The 18,779-nt window shown below is 51.4% G+C and overlaps 1 protein-coding gene across 6 annotated transcripts in view; it reads right to left on the reverse strand.

Moving 5' to 3' along the window:
* SCMH1 (Scm polycomb group protein homolog 1) overlaps positions 1-18,779 on the reverse strand; it is a 67,358-nt gene that overhangs the window by 29,543 nt on the left and 19,036 nt on the right. For all 6 annotated transcript variants that reach the window (XM_057383572.1, XM_057383577.1, XM_057383576.1 and 3 more), the window contains 6 exons: positions 18,486-18,570; positions 15,755-15,823; positions 11,189-11,259; positions 9,735-9,969; positions 7,127-7,215; positions 5,920-6,163 (listed from right to left, as the gene is read on the reverse strand). In XM_057383572.1, the coding sequence (XP_057239555.1) occupies positions 5,920-6,163; positions 7,127-7,215; positions 9,735-9,969; positions 11,189-11,259; positions 15,755-15,823; positions 18,486-18,510 (733 nt within the window). In that variant the 5' untranslated portion in view covers positions 18,511-18,570. The remainder of the gene's footprint in view (positions 1-5,919; positions 6,164-7,126; positions 7,216-9,734; positions 9,970-11,188; positions 11,260-15,754; positions 15,824-18,485; positions 18,571-18,779) is intronic.

Consider the following 18,779-nt stretch of genomic DNA (forward strand, 5'->3'; position numbering starts at 1 on the left):
CTGACATGCCACACTTCCCTGAGCCACAGATGTGGTTTTTGCTGAGCCACCAGCACTGTCAGATATCACAGCCTCCTGTGGTGTTAGGCCCCCTTATGCAAGCCCCAAACCTCCAAACCCTGGGCATATTCCAGGACACACATCTGAGCTGAGCCAGGGTCACTGCTAAGAGCCTTGGCTTTGTGCTCCAAACAGCTCCAGAGATTTTTCCTGGGATCTTCCAGCAGCAGTTTCAGAGGCAGCATCACTCAGGTACCAGGGCTACCTTGTGTTACACCCATGGATAAAAACCTGATCTCCTCTGTGTGCCCTCCTTCCCCCTGCTGTTGGTGCACAAGCTCTACCTGTGGGGCCCCCAAAACAGCCATCCCAATGCCAAGCAACGTCACCCAACTTGCTGTGTAAGCTCCAAATCCCAGCTCAGTCCTGAAGAGACAGTTATTAATATTTTCCCATCTCCTCCAAGCAGGAAAGCACAGGAGYTCACCTGAGTGTCACCCTGCCAACTACTCCTGACGAGGCTCCTCTTCCCACCACTATATTCTTACCCTGAAGAAGGAAGAGAAACCAGGCAATAACCAAAATAAAATAATAAAATACACATTACCTTTGCCCCCGGGCAGRAAATCTAGCAGCTGATCATCATCTTCCTTTGAGGACATGAAGCAGTTAAACAACAAATCACATGGCATCAGTGGTGGTGAGAAATGAAGGACTTCATGAACTTTCTATCCAGGGTCAGCATCTTTTATCTGCCTGGAGCCCCTGCAGCAGCTGCCAAGGGCAGCTCCAATCCCAGGGTAACACAGGGTGAGCCCAGGGTGGATGGAGCTCCCCTTCAGCCTATCCCCGGGATAACTGTCTAAAATTACTCACATTTGCTTGCTCTGCATGCAGAGGAAGCAGCAGCTGAGCCCAGGCAGAGAGCAGGGTCTGTGCAGGCACTGCCCAGTGTCCCCAGTGCCCTGGCCAGCTCCCACCAGCCCTGGCACGGTGGCAGAGGACAAGCTCTGTGTTAGCTCTGCCCTGCCGGGCTGGGCTTGGGGCCTCTCTGCCAGCTGGGCTGGTGCCAARGCAGCAACTCCAGTCCTCCAAATTCCAACGCTGGAGCCGTTTCCAGCTCTGCCCACTCAACCTTAACGCTTTCACTGCTGCCCCTCTCCCACAGCCAGCACAAAGTCACTCCTCTCCCTGTCATAGAGCACCCAGAAGGGTGGAACAGGGAGCAGCAAACCCATCAGAGAACTCCAGAGCAACGTGGCATCAGCCAGGGGCACAGCTCTAATGGAGGAATGGGACAGGGATCTTCTGAATTACAGACAATGAGGGCTTTACCTGTGTCCCTGCATCCTTGTGGTCAAGGGTGACAGTATTTCCCTGCCCTCCAGCAGTAACACACAAATGTGGGAGCAGACTTTAGGGACACTTACAGAGAAAGAGGTGCCTGTGTGTGTGGGGGAAGGTCCTTCCATAGGTATGGATTAAATCTGGATTTCTCAGGWTGCAGAAAATGAGCTGCTTTTCAAGAGGCCAGAAAGACTGTCACTGCCACAGCATCTCCCAGCAGCAGCACTGTTGGGATTGTGCACACAGCCACTGGCACTCAGCTGTAGGAGGCTCCTGTAAAGCTCTCACACTTTTTCAACCAAATCTTATCTAAAGTTCTTGATACTATGACACAAACCCTAGAAAAATGCCTTCATTTCTTCAAAACTTAAAGCCAGTGTTAAAATAAGAGCCCTTTTTTGTGCAAAGACACAGATCATGTGGAAACTCTCAGCTGTTATGAGCCCACAATCCCACCTGCCCAGGCCCTTTTCCCAATCCATGTGCCTTTACCTGGAGACCCTTCAGTCATCTCCTCCTCAGGTGAAGAGCTCAGAGGACAAAGTCTCCTTGCAGAGGTACCTGACAAGACCCTGCTTTAGTTGCTCTTCCCCCAGGGGCTCACAGTTCTCCATCCCACAAACCACTTCAGAAAGGAAAATAACTTCCCATGGATCCTTCCAGCGTGTGCTCCCCTGACTACAAAAAACTGAACTTTCCTCTAGTCTGTGATCGGTGTGAACTCCCAAATTTCCCATTAATTACAGAGGCAGACACATCTCCTCTCTACAAAACTGTGCCTTGGCTGAGGGGGATTTCCCTCATCCCACCTCCCTGCTGAGGGCAGGTGGCCCTGGAAACTACAATCATTAACCAGCCTCTTATTTCTTTCTTCTTTTTTTCTCATTGATTTTTATCACAGTTATTTCCCTCTTTGTCTCCCTGAAGCTCAGCAGGAGCACCTCCATTTCTCCCTCTCTCCTTCTCCCCAGACATGATTTAAAGTAACTAAACAACCATCCTTTTTCTTTAGGTCGATCCTAAATATTGATTTTCTGCACTGCTTAGAACAGGGAGGGACTCTCCAAAGCAGTTTCCCAAATCCACTCTCCACTTACAGCAGTGACCTGTCCTATTTAAGACTCCACAGGCTTCCCAAGGAGCAGGATGGTCAGAAAAAGCACTGGGTTTGGCTGGGCTGGAGTTCCCTTCCTGCAGTAATTCTGCTGGGGTTTGTGCCCCAGGCAGGGCTGACAGCACCCATGGTTCAGCTGGGCTGGGCTCTATTCCCATGGCCAGGGCTGGGCTGGGGGCACAGCAGCTGGGAGGGGGCACAACTGGGACCCCCCTGTCCCAGACCATACAGCTCCATGCTCAGCATGAAGGGCTGGGAATGAGGAAGAAGGGGGGATGGAGGGATGGTGTTTGTCACCCCCAGTCCCTGTGCCCTGGGATGGACTCGGCCCTCCTGGGGATGCTGAGCAGTGACTGAGTGTCTGGCTGGGCCGTGCACCTGCAGCTTTTGTTTTACCTCTTAAACTGTCTGCACCTCAATCAGTTTTCATCCCTTTATCCTCCTGACTCTCTCCCCCATCCCACTGTAGGTGGGTGAGTGAGTGGCTGGGGGGGCTCCATTGCCTCCTGGGACAACCCACCACACCTGACACACACATTTTCCTTCTTCAGTCTCTGCTTTCCTCCCAAATTACACTTCTTATCAAYCACTGCTACAGTGCAGACTCGTGCACTCCTTATGTTCATCATAACAACCTAAACCTTGAAATTCCCAACTTGAGGAACATCAGGCACCTCCTGCACTGTTACCTGCTGTGCTGCCAGCTGGGTCAGTATGTAACCCCAGTGGGAAAGCACACACCCCTGCCAGGCTGAGCTGCAGAAGATGAGGATGCACAGGATGAGTTTTCCACCTCGCTCTATAGCCAGCAGAGCCGATCTCAGAGTTTGCTGACCCTGACCCACAGCTAATGCGAGAGGACCAGGACCCACCACGGGTGCAGGCACTCTCAGAGCTGCATTTCCCCTGTGTGGTGTGCTGGTTTAGATCCCCCAGCTCCAGGCATCCAGGCAGGAGCTCCAGGAGTTGCCCAGGAGCCCAGAGCCATCTGGCCACTGAGCTCTCCAAGGAGGCTGCTGCACAGCCAGCAGACAGCAATGGRATTACCAGGCGGGTGTGCAGGCTGCTCCTCCTCGCTGTCTGACCTCCCTGTCCTTCTCCAACACACACATGTGCTCTAATGAAAGCTCCCAGCGTGGCTGGCTGGGCCCCAACTCCCCCAGCTCCCTGCACAGCCACTCCAGCTAAACAAACACTGCTGGGAGTGGGAGGCCTTGGAGGCGGAGAAGGACCATGCCTGGGAGAAGCCCTGCACTCCTCCACCTTTGCTGGCAGCCAGCAGCAGAGACAGATTAGAGCTGAAAGGAGTTACCAGCATTAAATAAACATGCCTGGCCYCTTTGAAGTTCTGCTTCCCTAGAACATGAGCTCATTCCATGAGGCCTCCTTTTGCTCAGCCCCAGGAAGCTGTCGCTCTCCATGGAGTTAACTCTTCAGAGGATTCCTCAAATTCCACAAGCACCTCACACTGTCAGTCCAATATATGAGTACAGAGCAGGATTACCCCCTGCATGTCTCTCCAGGTCTCCCTGATTTAAGAGGAATTTCCAGCAGGGAAGGGAAACTGCCCAACTCCACCACATCGTCCTGCAGGCTCCAGGCTGGCACATGGAGAAAGTTTATTGGAGCTCAAGGAAAAAGAGATCCTTCTGTGGTGATGCATCCTCCAACCCTGCCAGGAGCAGCACTCTCAGGTCTGGGAGAACTGTGCTCAAACCTCCACCACGGCAGGGCTGAAGAGTGAGGAAACAGGWGGAATTTCATTAAAGGAGAGGAAGTTCTCAGTAATCCTTTCTTTTGGTTTAATCCCACAACATGGAAGTCAAAAATTCTTGGGCAGGAAAGGGGGCAGACAGTCACAATGGGTGAAATAAAACACCATGAAGACAAAGCTGACCTCAACTCCCTGGCATTTTTGTATGGCTCATACAACCCCCTGCTCTTGTCCCAGGAGCTGAAAAAAAAGACMAAGAGAGCAGAAATCTGCCTGAGAGTGAGGGCCGCCTTGGCCTGTGAGTGGGGACATGTGACTTTTGGGGTTCACTATTTTTGTACACGAGCAAGAAGTGCAGAATCACTGCACATGGAGCTGATGTGAAAGGGAGAAGCTGTCACTGCCACCTGCCAAGGGTGGCACAGTTTCTGCATAATTGACTGGACTCYGCTCATTCACAGCTTCAGCCCCTGGCACGGGGAGGCTGGGGAGGAGCAGAGCTGCCTGTGCCAGRGGCCATGGGTCAGATGGAGGTTCCCACTTCTCCTGAGAAGGCAGCTTCTGCTGTGCTCCTGAAACCACCCACCGCCAGGTTACTGCCAGGAAAGCTCCCACCCAATACAAACATGTCTTTAGCCACTGGTGCAGTACCTGAGAGGCACCTTGGAGATGCCTGGTGAGAGCCCCTGACTCCAGGACACCACTGGAGGGGTCAGGCACTGGCTGAGAGGGCCCCAGTGCTCTGCAGAGCCCACAGGGAGGCAGAAGGTGCRACACAAACAACAGCAAGAAGAGAAAGAGACTGGAAACATCAAGGCAAAATGTAAAAACCCAAGATAAAGAGGAATCATCCTCACCCAAGAGGAGGCCACAGCTCAGTTCGCACACAAGTCATGTGAGATGGTCTCAGGCAATCCACTGACAGCAGCCCTGCCACACCAAGCACAGAGCTGGCCCACGTCAGGGACACAGGGCAGCACCAGCCTGACAGGGCAGCATGAGCTGACCCAGGATTTTCACGAGGAAGGGTCTCGTCAGAGAAATGCCTTTCCTAAGCAGTCCTTCACCTCTGGTAGAAAGGTTGCTTTCCTGCCCCTCATTTCAGTGACAAGCATGCAGGGCTTGCCAGCCAGCAAACACCAGAGGGATGTGCTTGGGGACAATGACAGCCCCCTGGGCCCAAACACAGCTGTGATGTAAGAAAGCTTCAGACACATCTGAGAATCAAACCAGCCTTTGCATGGCATCAAGTTCCCCAGTACTGCTCCTACCAACAATCACAGTCCTAGGAACAAGGCAGGTACAACCTGCTCCACACCTGCTTTGTCCATGTCCACAGACTAAGGCAGAGCAAGACAGCTGTCCAAAGCACAAAGAGGCGCAGTCCTGCAACTTCATAGTTTTCATTACGCCAGTCCCCCTCAGAAAAGCTCCACAGGAAAATGTGGTTCAGAGGCGCAGGAAAAACTTCAAGGAAATTCCTGGAGAGGAGCAGACCTCAGCAATGTTGTACAGCACCATCCCTCCTCAAAGCTATCATCCTGCCCATCTGTGTGGATAGCTGCTCCTCAGCACCAGGCTGTTCCAGTGCTGTGGTCTGATCAGCTCTATCTTTACCACGCATGAAGCAGCACAAACACCAGGCAGGGCACCAGGTGTCCTTGCTGCCAGTCTCTGCCTGCTTTGCTGCTCTTTGAGAGCTGAGTGGAGGAGAAAGACAGCCAAGCAACAATRTGGGCCTTACCTTTTGTACCAGGGGGCTGCAGATTATCTCCAGTCAGTGAACACCAGCCTACGGGAAAGATGTCCCGGGAATCATATCGGCACCAGTAATCGAAGGCACCTCTCCAGCCATCAAATGTTATGAGGACCTCAGAACCTCTCACCTCCCCAATGGTGGCCGGGCAGATGAAGTGAGGGTTCTTCCTGTCCACTGCCTCCAGCTTCATACCTGTCTTGAAGAAGTTTTGGGAAGGAGATGGTGGTTCCTACAAGAAGAAGTGAATATATGCTCAAARGGGATCTGCCAGTGCCTCCCCACACCAGGGTTGCACCCTCACCAGCAAACTCACCTCCACAAGCAGCAGAGGGGAGTTACTGGGCTGGATTTGAACCCCAATAGGTCCCAACAGGTGTGCACACACTGGATGGGCTACACAGCCACTGCCCTTTAGTCAAGAGGCAGCAGAGTCCACTACTGACAGCTCTGCCCTCAGCTGGGCCAGACCCAGGGAGCAGGATGTGAACACTGCACCCTGTGACAGCTCTGTCACACACTACAGGCAGAAAACAGAATTCTAGAGAAAGAGCCTCCATAGGATACTCTCATCTTGCTATCTCAGAGCAGGAAAACCTGAGGTATGACAGCAACTCTCCATCGTTCTTCCCCTATCCTCAGCTTTGGGAGATGTGAGAGATCTGCCATCTGCCTTTATCTGGGACTTGCTCTTGAGATCCACTAAAGCCTCACCAACCACCCTGTCCCGTCCCATCCCGTCCCATCCCACACCTCTAGCCAGACTTCTCTGTCTGACTGCACTAAGGGTGTGAGAACCCAGACTATGAGCACACACTGGCCATTTTGCCTCTCTGCAATATCTGTTCACCTGACAAGCTCTGGCACATTAAAAGGTTTCAGATGGTGCTCATATTCCCACCTTGCATTCCCTACTTAGAGCAGCAGCTGCAGCCCCASTGAAAAACCAGCTCCTGCCTCAAGCCTGAGCACTGAAGCCCAAGGCCCTTCCTTGGCAGACCTCTGGCTGCATCCTGACACTGCTATGACACAGCTGGAGAGGGCACAGGTCTGCCCCAGAGCTGCAGTGTGGCAGAGCTGGGCAATGCCACCTTCTCTGGGACCAACACATCTCTCAMGAGACACCCAGCTCYGAGTTTGSKGCTCTGCAGTGAAGGGGCCATTGCYAGAATGATCTGCACAAACAGTGAAATACCTTGTGAAAAATCCGGACAGGAGCCATCTCTGCTCCATTCAGAGTCTTCAGAAGAAACATGGGCCAGGAGGAGGCATTCAGCCGGAAGCCTGAGGAGGAGGAAGCAGAGATGGAGACTTTKAGACTCAGCAGCACATGCCTGCTCCAATGGGAACTCACACAACTGTGACCCACACCACCCTCCTCCCATGCTGACGTCAGGTGGGACCTTTTCCAGATATTCTGAACACAAAGCATTGTGTTATTGAAAAGAAACATCTGGAAACAGCTGTCTGACTGCAATATTCACTTATCATAATAAAAGTCTATCCCTCGACCATCCAGGCAGAGCCCATAATGCAGCATCAGTGCTGGCAGCTCCAGTGATCCTGCTGCAGGGGAGRCATGAATCAGCAAGTGCACACTCAGCCTGTGGAATTTGTTTCTCAACAGGGAATCACAGCTTCTGGGTGGCCCCCTCCACCTCTAGTGTGAGCTGCAGGCAARCTGATCTGAAGAAATAGAGGCTATGATTGGATAGGAAAGAGATTTAACCATTACAGGGATGGATGTCAGGTTTTGGCTGGACACCYGCTGTGAAAAAAGTGGAGAAATAACAAGAGGGGGCTTATGGGAAGAAAAAAAGCAATTTCACATGCTCTGAAGTACGTGGCACTGACTGTGACTGCACAACTGACAGAAGGCTCTGGATATCACAGAAATCTTCTTTGATAAAACTGCATCTTCCTGCACAGGCAATTTCTGTTGCTCAGCTGTGTTTGGTCTGTGTTTGTGGGGTTTTGAAGGTAATTCTGGGACTGAACCTGGACTAAGAACATGGCAAAACTTTGCCAGGGCTGTGAAGCTCAGCACAGATCACCCTGCCAGCCCTGAACTCTGTCAGATCAGCTTGTAAACCAACTCAAGTAACCACAACCTCAGGGGATGGGAGGGCTCGGCTTCCAGAGTGACAAAGAAAACCTTTTATGTGAATCACGGAATATCCTGAGCAGGAAGGAACCCACAAAGATCATCCAGTCCCACCCCTGTCCCTGGCCCCCAGCAAACCCCACYCTGTGCATCCCTGGCAGCGCTGTCCCAACGCTCCTGGAGCTCTGGCAGCYTCGGGGAGCCTGGGCAGTGCCAGCACCCTCTGGGGACAGAAGAACCTTTCCCTGCTCTCCAGCCTGAGCCTGCCCTGGCCCAGCTCCAGCTGTTCCCTGGCTTCTATCCCTGGAATTATCTATTAAAGMAGGAGCAGGAGCAGATGTGTGCACACAGAAAATACTACAGGAAACAGAAAATCCTTGCTGGATTTTCTCGGCCCTTGCACTCTGCAGGTAGGAAGGACAATCACAGCAGTAGCTCTGTTAGCTCTGCCTTTAGGCTGGGTGTAAAATCATCCATCCCACCCCCTGCCATGCCATATGCAGGGACACCTTCCACTGTGCCAGGGTGCTCCAAGCATCATCCAACCTGGCCTTGGACACTGCCAGGGATCCAGGAACACCCACAGCTTCTCTGGGCACCCTGTGCCAGGGCCTCCCCAGCCTCATAAGGAAGAATTTCTTCCTATTACCTCACCTAAAGCTGCCCTCTTCTCTGGTGCAAGGTTAACCAGGTGACACTAACCAGAGCCGGGCACACACGGAGCTGTGCTCCCGGAGCAGCCCCCTGTCCCCCAGCACACACAGGGCTGTTTTACCTGCRCTTCGTGCCCTCTGCTGGTCACACTCGGGACAGGGCTTTGGGAGAGACGAGCAGCAGAACCCCAGAATGATTCGGGTTGGAAGGGACCTTAAAGCTCATCTCACCCCCTGCCATGAGCAGCGACACCTTCCACTATCCCAGGTTGCTCTAAGCCCTGTCCAGCCTGTCTTTGAAAATATCATTTGGGGATATGCTAATTGAGAGAGAGATTTATGAAGACACTAAAATTACAGGGCAGCAGAATGCAAAAGCAGGCTAATCTTACTGATTATCAGGAAAGAATCGGCAAATCAACTTGTTAGGTAGCATCAAAGCTATAGGAAAATGTTGTGTGTTTAACTAAAGATAAGATGGAAGAAATGTTAGACTGTTCAGGCTGTTAATAAAGTTGTAGCCAGGAAAATTAAGTAAGTATGAAATATTGCAAGTGTCTCTTCAGATGAGGCAGTAATTAAACCACTATGGACATTTTCAGACATTATGCTTCCTGTCCAGGCAACCTGGCATTGACTCCTAGAATCACAGGGTAGGTTGRGTTGGAAGGGGACCKTAAAAATCATCCAGMTTAACCCCTCTGCCTYAGGYAGGGAYACCTTTCACTATCCCAGGTTGCTCCAAGCCCTTACGAACCTGGCCCCGGACACCAGGGCTCAGGCAGCCATAGCTTCCCTGGGTAAAAATCCTGAGCTTGAGTTGCAACCACAGCAAGAAGCTCACTTGGTGCAGAGACCTCTAAAGCATCTCCCTGTCTTATGTCACAGTCTGTCACACAGACCTGGTGTGGTTTATATACCTTGTGTACATCCCAGAGAAGGCAGGGACAGGCCATGACCTCTGTACCAAGCACAGATCTATAAAAACCCCCGAGTTTTCCCTGCCATCAATGTGGCCCTCACTGGACAGCTGAACTCCAGCTCACCYAGGGGAGGCTGCAGCATCCCTCCATTCTTCTCACAGTTGCCAATGGGCTGGATCTCAGCAGAGTCCACCAGCCTCCAGAAGTCGTTCTTGTTGTCGCTGCCATCGAGGCGCAGGCGCAGGCGGGCGCCCGTCAGCCCCACCACGGTGGCGATGCACGTGGACGTGGTGTTCCGTGGGTCCTGGGCCTCCAGTTTCATACTGATCTTGAACTCGTTTGCAGGTGGAGTGTATGACTGCAAAGGGCAGAGGAGGGAGCCAGTCAGGAGTGCCAACACATGCACCAGCTCGGGCACAAAGCCTGAGCACTAACAGCACCCAAAAGAGTCTGCTGAAGGCTGACAGTCCCTCCAGGCACAGCACCAAACAGGCCCCACAGAGAGCTCAGCAAGCCCTGGCAGGTCTGTAACAGACCCTCATCCTTCATCRTCCAGGCAATTAAAGCCTGTTCTCTTGGAGTCACAGCATCATTCAAGCTGGAGCACACCTCCAAGAACATTGTTCCCACAGACTGCCAAGTCCCCACTAATATGTGTCCCTAAGCATGTGTTTTATGAACAATTCCAGGGATGGGGACTTCACCACTGCCCTGGGCAGCCCAYTCCATGGCCTGATCACCCCTTCAGTGAAGAAATTTATCTGAAACCCAACCTAAACCTCCCCTGGCCCAGTCTGAGGCAAATTCCACCCCTYCTGTCCCTGTTCCCTGCAAGCAGAGCCCGACCCCCCMGGCTGCCCCCTCCTGTCAGGGAGTTGYGCAGAGCCACAAGGTCCCCCCTGATCCCCCTTTGCTCCAGGCTGAGCCCCTTCCCCAGCTCTCTCAGCTGCTCCTGGTGTTCCAGCCCCTTCCCCAGCCCTGTTCCCTTCTCTGGACATGCTCAAGCCCCCTTGTTGTGGGRGCTCCAAAACTGATCCCAGGATCTGAGGTGCAGCCCCACCAGTGCCCTGAACAGGGCATTAACCTTCTTCTGAGAAGACTCACYGAGCCAACCTCAGACCCACAGAGATCCTGCTCCTCTTTACATGGACCCAAGAGTCCCACACTGATTCACTCCTGTACCCCCTGCACTCAGCACAATCACCTCTGCTCGATACCTGCTGCCCAATACCTGCTATTCTGTTCACAAAGACTGGGTGAATTCTGCAGAAAATCTCCTTTTTGAGCAGGATCCACCAAAAGCTGCATCCCAGCCTACTCAGGACACTTTCTCCAAGGGCCTGTGGTTGGCAGAGTAAAAGCATACTCATGTYCCCAACATGCACATCTGAGAGGAAAATCTTCTGTGCTACTGTAAATGTATCTTTKCAATCTTTGCTTCACCACACTTGGATTTCTGTTAAGTCTCCAAATCCTTAAGTACCTTCCTTGCCAAACAAGGGGCCTATCCCAGGCACAGAACTCCAGGGTCCCCAGTGAACCACAGCCCTTGACCTTTCTTGTTTTCACTCTCTTACCTGCTTGAAACAATGGGCAGGAGCTGGGATGGCACATGTCTCTTTCAGGTATTTCTCCCAGGTGAAGTGACCTGAGAAGTAAAAACAGAAGGATTCAAATAGGARCCAATGAGTAAAATTGTCAGCAAAAGAGCTGGCCAGACTCCTGAGCCGGCAGTTCTGCGCTTCTCACAGAGGAGGTGCTCACAAGCAACATGTTTTCACCAAGAACCTCTGATGTTTGTGAGCAAAGAAGATTTACAACTGCAGCTGACAGGCAGAACAAAGCACGGTGCTGCCTTCGGCATCCTCCTGCCCCCACACTGCTGAGAAGGGGCTGCACAGAGTCAGGGTAACAACCTACAACTTAATGGAAAACATCCAGCACAGATGGGAATCTGCCGAGTCTTCCAGACAACTGTCCCTTAAAAACCATTCATTAAACACAGCGTTCAGGCTGGGGATTACAAACAATCACTGTGGGCTGCAAGCAGCCCAGTTTGGGGGGTGGAACAAGATTATCTTTAAGGTCATTTCCAACCCAGRCYATTCTGTGATCCCATGACTCTAAATTGTGGATTTAGAATAGGAACTTGCTCTACAGTCCCCCTGGTCCAGCACACACACAGCCCACTCCATGGGCCAGGGATCAGCCCAAACCCASCAATCAGTGGGCAGGTCAGTAATTAATTTCCTGAAGTGCCATGGAGTCCATTGCATGGGCAGGATGGGAGCAAGGATCCTCCAAACAGGGATTTACTGAGCTCAGCACCTCACACCCAATACCAAGGCCCCTTCCACCAAGTGCTGCTGCCAGGGAAGCGCATTTCATCCTTGCCTGCAGCTTCCTCACATACAGCAGGAAGGGTAAAAGCAATATGCCACCCAGGGAAACCTGTTATTAAATGAGGAATTAMAAGCTCCTGTGATCTGAGCAAACCATGACTTTTGCCATTTAAACGGAGCAGCTGGGAGAGGAACCTTCCAGCATGACATTCACTTGTATTCATCCAAACAGCTCCCAGGAGACCACTGTTTTCAAGGCATTTCAAGAGCATTGGTGGCAGCACAATTAAAGTCAGCCACTGCTTCCCCGAGTCACGAGTCACRGCAAGTTCTTAATCAGTCTATTTTCAAAACAAAAGCTACAGTAAGAGCCATTTTAGTTACTGCAGCACACACCACACCTCTGAAAATTGAGGCAGTAAGGTCAGCACACATTGCTTCAGTGCTGCCTGATGCACAGGGGAGCTTTCATAATCTGCAGGCTTCAAATAAATACAAGGAACGCTGCTTTCTCGCCATCTCCCATGCAGATGACTACTACACTGTTAAAAATAGGGAAAATGAACAGAAAAAACAGTTGCATTGCCACACTGGCTGAGTATCAYTGTTTACAGACTGACAACACTCTCCATGCCCCAGCGTACCTCAGCACCATCCACTGGCACATATTTTCCTTTCWGCCAGTCTCACACTGGGTGAATGAAGACATTCAGTGAGTTACTGTAATGATGCTCTTACTAAGCCAAAATTCTTTTGCTTTAATTGAAGATATGATGCTACACTTGGTTCTGTCAATGAAACTCTTTGTATGAAAAATGTGGAGTAAACACTCAGGCAAAGCATAGCCAGGCACTCCTGGCCTGGAAATGCCTTATGCATCCCACCCCTTAATTCTGGTTGCAGATTYGGGCTCATCTCAGACCAGGGTGGCCCCTCAGGGGTCCTTGTTCCTGAACCACAGAGGATGCCCAGGTGACAGCACTGGGTGAGCAGTGCCAGTCTCAGCCCCAGGCCCTGAGCCAGCAGCTTGAACAGCATCAGCTGTGCTTGACAATTTTATTTAAAAAAGAAAACCCTCCCCTCAGCTGCTTTCAATCCATCAGTATTAAAAGTAGTCATGGTTTTAATCTTTCCACTTTTCACTCCCTCCACACCAAGCCAGGCCATCCTGCTCCCTGCAGCAGCCCATCCCACAGCCGAGATCCAGGCTGCACAACCCCAGYGGGAGTAGGGAATTTCTGAGACAGCTGCAGACCTCTAAAAATAGTGTTTGGACATGGAACTTATTTGAGATTAATTCTAGAGACYGCTGGGATTCAACCACTGTATGAAGACACACACAGCACTAGAACTGCAGCTTCTCTAGGACTTAAGGGAAGGATGAAGCTGGGGACCAAGGAAAGGGGAGGGTTAGGCTGGGGACCAAGGAAAGGTTCTTCTGTCCCCAGAGGGTGCTGGCACTGCCCAGGCTCCCCAGGGAATGGTCCCGGCCCCGAGGCTGCCAGAGCTCCAGGAGCGTTGGGACAGCGCTGCCAGGGATGCACAGGGTGGGGTTGTTGGGGGGGTCTGGGCAGGGCCAGGAGTGGGATTGGATGATTCTTGTGGGTCCTTTCCAGCTCTGATTCCTATGACTCATGGTTCTGGTGATTTATTTTGCAAAGAAAAGCAGGAACAGCAGAAAGACTTCTAAGAAAAGACATAGCTGATACAGCAGTGTTCAGCCTTCCCTCCCTTCCTCTCTGTTCACTACCGGCCATCCCCTTACACACAGATGGCAGGGCAAGCACAAGTAGAAGCTGCACTTCTTTTGCAGGATTACCCTCAAACCAAGATAAAAACTGCAGACTGCAACTTGAAGCTCCCACCACTCCCTTAGCACAAGAGGAAACCCTGCACAGAATATAGGGAATGGGTTTAAATGGGTTTAAATTACTATGAATTCACTAATTACCAAGGACACCTTCCACTGTCCCAGGGTGCTCCAAGCCCCATCCAACCTGGCCTTGGACACTGCCAGGGATCCAGGGGCAGTGACAGCTTCTCTGGGCACCCTGTGCCAGGGCCTCCCCACTAACAGAGGGAAGAATTTTTCCCCAATATCCCACCTACCCCTGTTGTCTGTCAATTCTATTGATGATAATGAAGCTATTCCCCCTTGTCCYGGCTCTTCAGGCCCTTGTCTCAAGTCCCTGTCCAGCTCCCTCCAGCATATTGGATCTTATTCACAAGAAGAAATGCGAGAAAGACGCTTTAACCCTGTTTTTCCAACTACATCTGTGAGCCAAACAAAAGCCAAAGAYTGGGAACCCGTGTGACTCCCTGTGACTTGGATGGGGAAGAGCCACTGGGGTGACTGTCTGTCACTTGTGCTTGGGAAAGCTCCTTGTTGTGCTCATGCCAAAGGCAGATATTACTTCCAGGCAGAGAGTCAGATTTGGGCTCTGATGTCTTAACCTTCAAAAATATTTACTCCAAACAAAACACTCCACACACCCAAGGGGTCAAACTGCAGTAGCTGTGAACAATGCAGCTCTGCACCCTCATGTTTTGATTCTCTTCATGTTGCATTTAACATTGATCCTTTGCCCAGAATTTAAATGAAGATGGAGTTTCTATCTTTTAACTGAAGTCTGGTTTGGGCTCCATTAGCATTTCAGCTCCCGAGGGGTCATCAATCCAACTGAAACAATACATGTGCGTTTCAGGTCACATCTGTGAAGGAGAACGTGCCCTACCCAGATCAAGGCATCCCATTCAAGTCTGCAGCCCATATGTGTGGCTGCTAAGGAGCACCAAGGCAGCACATGAAAGCAGCACAGTTTGAGCCGGCTCGGTATGAAAATGAGCAGAGCACCGTCTGGGCTCACAGATCCAAGGTGACAGTGGCTGTCCCTGAACATCTGAGCATGGCCTCCCCAGGGGTCAGCTCTCCCACGGGCATGGCACAGSTCCCGGCTGTCCCACCCCCCAATCCCTGGCACTCTGCTCAGCCATCAATCTGGCTGCATGTGCTCCATCAGTAACAGCTACAGCCRGTAACATGAGCCCCACTGCTCACTGCCCTGCTTGCTAAAATGTGAGAACGTGTCAGTCAAAACTAACAGCTCTGAAACACCAGGGTGCTGTCTGGTCTGTCCTGCTCTCCTCAGAGGTGTCCCAGTGCAGCTGTGAGCAGAAATCCTTCCAGCCTGGATTACAGCATGCTCCGGGCCACAAAGATGCTGCAGTTTCACCCCCTCACTGTGTAAAATCACAGATTGGTTTGGTTTGGGAGGGACCTTAAAGCCCATCCYTTTCCATCCYTTGCCATGGGCAGGGTCACTTTCCACTAAACCAGGTTGCTCCAAAYCCTGTCCAGCCTGGCCTTGAACACTTCCAAGSAYGGAGCAGCCACAGCTTCTCTGGGCATCCTGTGCCAGGGCCTTCCCACCCTCACAGGGAAGAATTTMTTCTCAATATCCCATCTAACCCTGCCCTTTGACAGTGTGATGCCACSCMCCTTGTCCTGYCACTTCAGGCMCTTGTCCAAAGTCCCTCTTCAGCTCTCCTGGAGCCCCTTTAGGCACTGAAAGRGACTCTGTGGTCTCCCYAGACCCTCCTCTTCTCCAGGCCCAAATTCTCTACAAGGATATGCCCAAGCTTTGGGCAGTGATTAGTTRCTCAGTTTCTTGCAGGTGATCCCAAACCTTACTGCTGCACTGTGCACTTGTCAAAAAAAAATTAGGAAATCACAAAAGGGAAAAGGGGAACAAAAAAAAAGGAGAAGGAAAGAATGGGGGAGGAAGAATGAAGCTCTCTTACCTTGGTACTGGGAGGGAGACTCTGACGGGCGGCTGTACTTGTGCTTTTTACCATCTTTCCAGTCTATGGCTGAGACAAGAAACAGAGCATCTGTGTCAGGGAAAGGAGCCAGATAATGCACCCTTCAACACTATCTGCTTTACAGGGCACTTCAGAGGAGAGGAGTACCTYCCTGTCATGACCCCAGTAGATGATTTGTCTGAATCTCTGGGCTGTGCTCCCTTCCTCCCCACAGCTCACACAGGTATCTCACAGGAAGTATCTGCAGTTTCACCTCAATCCCTGCTTAGCTCCCACCAGCCACTGTTCTCCTTCAGTGACAAGCAATAACAAAGAGCAGCAAACTGCAAGAGCTCCATCACTTTAGCTATGAGAAGAAGGGCTTGAGAGAAGCAAACATAACAGCCACTAAAAATGTCATAATAGCCACTAAAGATGTGAATCTTTGTGTGCTGAATGGCTGCTTGTGCATCAGCTCCAGGTTATTCCACAYAAACAGCCTTGACCCTCTGTGGAGATGGGGAGAGGACTTGTCTGAGAATCTGCTCAAGTGGCCTTTCCATGCACAACTTCAGGTTTCCACATGTCCCTTGCAGCTCGGAAGAGAACACAGCAAAGCTTCACCAGCCCTGCAGAACAGCTCACCTGAGCTGTCTTTGCTCATGACAGCTTTGGGTCTCAGAGCTCCAAAAAAAATGAAAGCTCTCAAGATAGCTCTGGAAAGCAACAGAGCAAGCAGTGGGGAATGCTCCTCCCTGCCTCCAGCCCAAAGGAGGGATGGAAGCACTGCCACAGCAGAGCTCACCTGAACCAGCTCCTCGATCTGCTGCTGCCAGGCTGGGCACCCTGGGAGTGCTGCTGCACTCCAGCTCCTTTATTTTACAGAGCATCTTTAGGGCTATTGTAGACAACAGTTTGGTAGCACTCTACAGAATGTSCCTTGCCCCCATGAAAAGCAGTTCCTGGTGAAAGGAAAAGTTTTAAATTTCCTGACAAGWAGCTGAAAAAGGCAGGCTAAGAGCTGCTGCTAAAGCGGCCTGGGGTGTCTTAACATGTCTGGGTAAATGTTTTTGGGTAATTATTTTTGCAATCTTCTCTTCTTGACGTGTTCTTTTCAGCACAATGGACAGGATGCCATGTAGTTTTATTGCTCTGGAAAGTGACAGAGCAAGCAGTGGGGGATGCCCACCCTGCCTCCAACAGCCTCCAGCCCAACAGAGGGATGCCAAATCAGCATCCCTTAAATGAACACGAGGGACATATGGAGTGTGGCCACAGCGTCACTAGACATGGACCAGACAAAGAGCCTCCTTGGAGAGACATAAACGAGTGAAAAGGATTGAAGGACACCCTTCCTAATAAATGCATTACCATGAAGCAYAGTATTGTGTCATCTCCCTAAGAAAGCAAGAATAAAAGACATGAAGTATTTAAGTCAGAAGCAAAAGAGCCCCCTGGGTGGGTAAGGCTCCCCTCAGTGCTGCAGGACAGCTCTAACAGCATCTGTACACTCAAAGGAGCTGCTCACCATCCTCTGCAGGCGAAGGTACATTTTGTTCTTAACCTTTAACATGCAAAAATCCTCATTAAGCAGGATACAAAAGCAGCAGAGAGGGAGAGAAACAAGAATTTCTGCAGACAAATAAAGAAGCAGTGAAAGTTCAACGCATTCTTAAAAAACCAGGTAAGTAGGACAGAAACCCACATGTGCATGATGCAGGTGTTGCCTCTGCAACCCTCCRGTATGGCATTGTGAGCACAGGTCACAGAGCCAGGCTGGCTGCAGGCTCCAGGACCACAGGGAACAAGCTGTGTGTGAGGCTGAATCCAGCCAGCCCAGGCCTTGGCCACGCTGCTGACTAATCAACCAGCCTCCTTTATTGCCAAGCCCTCCAGCTGCCTCGCAGCAGGGTCTCCCCATTCCCTGCTTTCCTTCATTTATTTTCACTTCATTAAAGGACAAGCAGTGTTAGGAAGAGGATAATGCTGCTGTAAGATGAACCACGACAGAAGCAAAGGAGACATTAAAAAAAAATAAAGGGAGGAGAGAAATCGAGCATAGAAATCTCCTGCAATAAACCTTGGGAGTGTGGAGCAGATGTGAACAAAGAGCTGCAGAGGATGCTCCATCCTCTCGCTTCTCCCTTCCCCCCTCCTCCGGAGCGCATGTGATGAGATCACTCCAGTCCAATGCACATGCATGGCACAGCACTAAAGGAAATCAATATTTTTGTTAAGCACAAGAAGCCAGAGCAGCTCGGTTGCAGGCAGCCTGCTCGGCTTCACCCTTTTTGCTGGGGATGCAGGATGCAGGAAGCACGTGCTGCACGAGGGGCTGARGGACTCGGTGGCAGCGGTACCCTCCTGACAGATTTCCTCTCCACAAGGTAGGCTGGTCTCTGGTTTCATGCCTCATTAGAGGGGCCAGGCCTGTGCCAGCACAGGCAGTTTGCCTCATGCTGGGAGCTCTGCCAGATGGTGCTGTGGGTTCTGCAGGGCACCCTYGCTGCTGACACGGTGCCCCATGAGCTGCAGGGGTGCCCCAAAAAGAGACTCTCTCTGCCTGTCACAGGGATGGATTGATGAACTGCTCTTTGCACACTGATGGAGAAACACACAGCTCTGTTTGGGGCTTCCAATCACATTCCCCCAGCTCCCACCCCTTTGTCAGCCCTCCAGACCACACCAGCTCGCTGCAGGGCCCTTGGCTGAGCCAAGCATCACCGCTCACCTTTCTGAGGGCCTGGTTTCCGCATTCTACCACCTGCTGCTRTCCTTATCCTGGGACTGGGTTGCTCTTACAGAACTGAAGATGTCTAGGACAAAAGAAATAAAGATGAGAAAATTCCCCATTCTGGAGCACACAGTCATCTGCACCATTAACTCACCACACAGTGGGGGGACACACATACTCTGTCACATGGGGYTGCACAGAACACACACAATTCATTTCACCCCCTGAATATACAAGACTTTCTGCAATTCGTGGACACCATCAAATTCATGGCAGCAGGAGCAGCATAAA

This window comes from Malurus melanocephalus, unplaced genomic scaffold (assembly GCF_030028575.1).
Source record: "Malurus melanocephalus ecotype Western Australia unplaced genomic scaffold, MMel_1.1 scaffold_641, whole genome shotgun sequence".
NCBI lineage: Eukaryota > Metazoa > Chordata > Aves > Passeriformes > Maluridae > Malurus > Malurus melanocephalus.